Genomic DNA, 2,462 nt, shown 5'->3' with positions numbered 1-2,462 from the left:
TTAAAAATAAAATATTTGCATCTATCATAGTCTTTGTTTTGGGCCCCACTGAAAATGAACCAAATTCAGAGATTGCAAAAAATCATTCAAATGCAAGGGTTCGAATTTCCATGTGCGATAATTTCAAAGATTTCGAAACTTATTTGCTTTACAATATTAATGTGTCAATTCTACAATAACAATTATGTCATTGGCAAACAGGCTCTTGCATTTCCAAGACAGTTTTCTTAATTCAGGGTGGTACGATACAGATAAAAAAAAACGCCTGTCTTTTTTTTTTTTTTTAGACTTTTGACCGTTAATTTTCCAAAGGCATCTCAATTAAAATACTAACTAACATTTCAGAGAGGAGGTAAGGAAAACAACCTTACAAAGGTTCATAATAAGCCCAATTTCAAAATGCAAGCCTCTTAAATCGGAAATAAACAAAAAAAAGCAGAAATTGTTGGAAATTCCCTAAAAATTTTAATGGCCATAAAATAAGAACGATTAACGCTATCGGGTTGCAATTTTCAGGATTTACTTCTTACGTGGATACAAACAAAGAGTAACTTTTTATTTTTTTAAATTGAGAACCTTCGGGACGAACCACCCCCACACACATATATTTGTGTGTATGTATCTGTGTTTATATCTATGTTTACCAATGTAAATTTATGTGCCGGGTTGTGCCTTTTTATAATCAGAATGTAATTCAATGATTAGGTGAATAAAGATCGATAGCATAAGTACCAGACTGTAACAAATATTGGAATCAGTATGATCAATGGAATCCCTTGATGTCATAGACCCAGCACGGCCGCAGTTCAATAGCTAAGGTCAATAATAGATTATAATCGATAGTTACTCACTCTGACTGTGTCACATTTTCCTCCTGGAAAGAGTCGAATATATATTCTGTCGTCAAAATTGTTCCTGTATATTTTACAACGTATTTCTAGTATTCGTCTGTTTAAATTGGATGGGCCATATGAAGTTATGATATTGTTTACAATAATATTCAGAATTATATTATCGTGGCTGATATTTGTTATTCGTAGAAACCAGTCTGAGGTTACGTTTGGAAAAAGACCTTTGAAATAAACAAAAAAATCTAATAAAGGTATGTATAAATATGTAAGGAAAGGAGATGACAAAGGAATAAATGATCATCTTATGAACTTTATCAGCTTGCAGCTATTTCTGTTATAAGATGCAGTGGACTCATAGTTGAGCGCCTGAATAACATATTATAGCTTCATCGGAGCCTCGAATATGAAGTGTAATTTATTTGGGAAAGAATTACGTCTGTAACTTTGTAGGGAATGGCATTTTCAGTGAGAAAAATCAGTACAGGTGTATATAAAAAAGTATAAATATGTAAATAAGAATTGCAAAAATCCTGGAATCTGGCCACATAATTATATTTGTTTAACAACTTAACAAATATTATTTCATTGTCAAATACAAAGATATGTGATTGAAATAAATCATGGCTAAGAGGCACTAGCGAGGACTGTGAAGACTTTAAGTTACTTTGCATATTGATTCTGAAAAACTGTGAAACATAATCCGGTTTTGCTTGAACTATAGCATTAAAAAAGATTCTATCTATAAACAGTAAGATAGAAAATGATAGCACGGATTATGCAGTGAACAACGAGTATTTCATGAATTCAAAAAAAAATTCATGTTTGGGACAAAACTGAGTACTTCATCTCGCTGCGTGCATTTAGGGCAAAACGGCTTGATGAAATACAAGAAGAAGAAGAAGAAGAAGAGCTAACAAAGCGCGATATCAGTGAAGCTTACCGCAGTTCAGAAATAAGCTATGTCCTTACATATCTGTAAAAGATTTGTTTCACAACTCTATAATTCAACGTTCAAGAAACTGTTTCAGCAATTGGGTAGCAGACTTGATCCATCACCCGGTTACATACCACCATCTGGTAACTTGTATGCCTAGTGAACCCCAGTCCGTTGTAAGCACTCAGACTGTCTCTCTTAAGAAAGACTTCTTCCATCGTTCCAACAATCATCAAGTTCTAAGGATAGTTAAAGGCGCTGCTCTGAAATCGTCTTAGCCATGTGAAAAAGCACAAAAAGAAGTATGTGTACTGTTAATTAATAAGCAAGAGTAATTACCTGCTACAGAGTTATCTATCAAATCCGGTTCATACAAACAAAGGTTATTTTCAAAGCAGGTTGTTAAAAAATAATTTCCGGCATCAGCAGCTATTAGATAACCTGGAAAATATGAAAAGGGAGACATTATGACAAAGTGAGAGCAAAAGGAATTATGGAAACATAAGGAAACAAAGTAATGAATGAATTCAACAGAATATTTGAAACTTTCTCACTTTTTCTTTCCCTCCCAACTGTTCCTCTCTCTGTGTCTATTTCTCTCTATTTCTCTTTCTCATATATATATATATACAGAAAGAGAGAGAGAGAGAGGGGGGAGAAAGAGAGTATTGCTTTTG

At 33.5% G+C, this 2,462-nt stretch overlaps 1 protein-coding gene across 2 annotated transcripts in view; it reads right to left on the bottom strand.

Annotated features, from left to right (window-relative positions):
• LOC106884345 (uncharacterized) overlaps nt 1–2,462 on the bottom strand; it is a 77,912-nt gene that overhangs the window by 29,174 nt on the left and 46,276 nt on the right. For both annotated transcript variants that reach the window (XM_014935684.2, XM_052972812.1), the window contains 2 exons: nt 2,125–2,226; nt 852–1,072 (listed from right to left, as the gene is read on the bottom strand). In XM_014935684.2, coding sequence (XP_014791170.1) covers nt 852–1,072; nt 2,125–2,226 — 323 coding nt within the window. The remainder of the gene's footprint in view (nt 1–851; nt 1,073–2,124; nt 2,227–2,462) is intronic.

The sequence above is a fragment of the Octopus bimaculoides genome, chromosome 14, assembly GCF_001194135.2.
Source record: "Octopus bimaculoides isolate UCB-OBI-ISO-001 chromosome 14, ASM119413v2, whole genome shotgun sequence".
In the NCBI taxonomy this organism is placed as follows: Eukaryota; Metazoa; Mollusca; class Cephalopoda; order Octopoda; family Octopodidae; genus Octopus; species Octopus bimaculoides.
The sequence above is the reverse complement of the archived record's forward strand: the minus strand, read 5'-3'. Positions and strand labels throughout refer to the sequence as shown.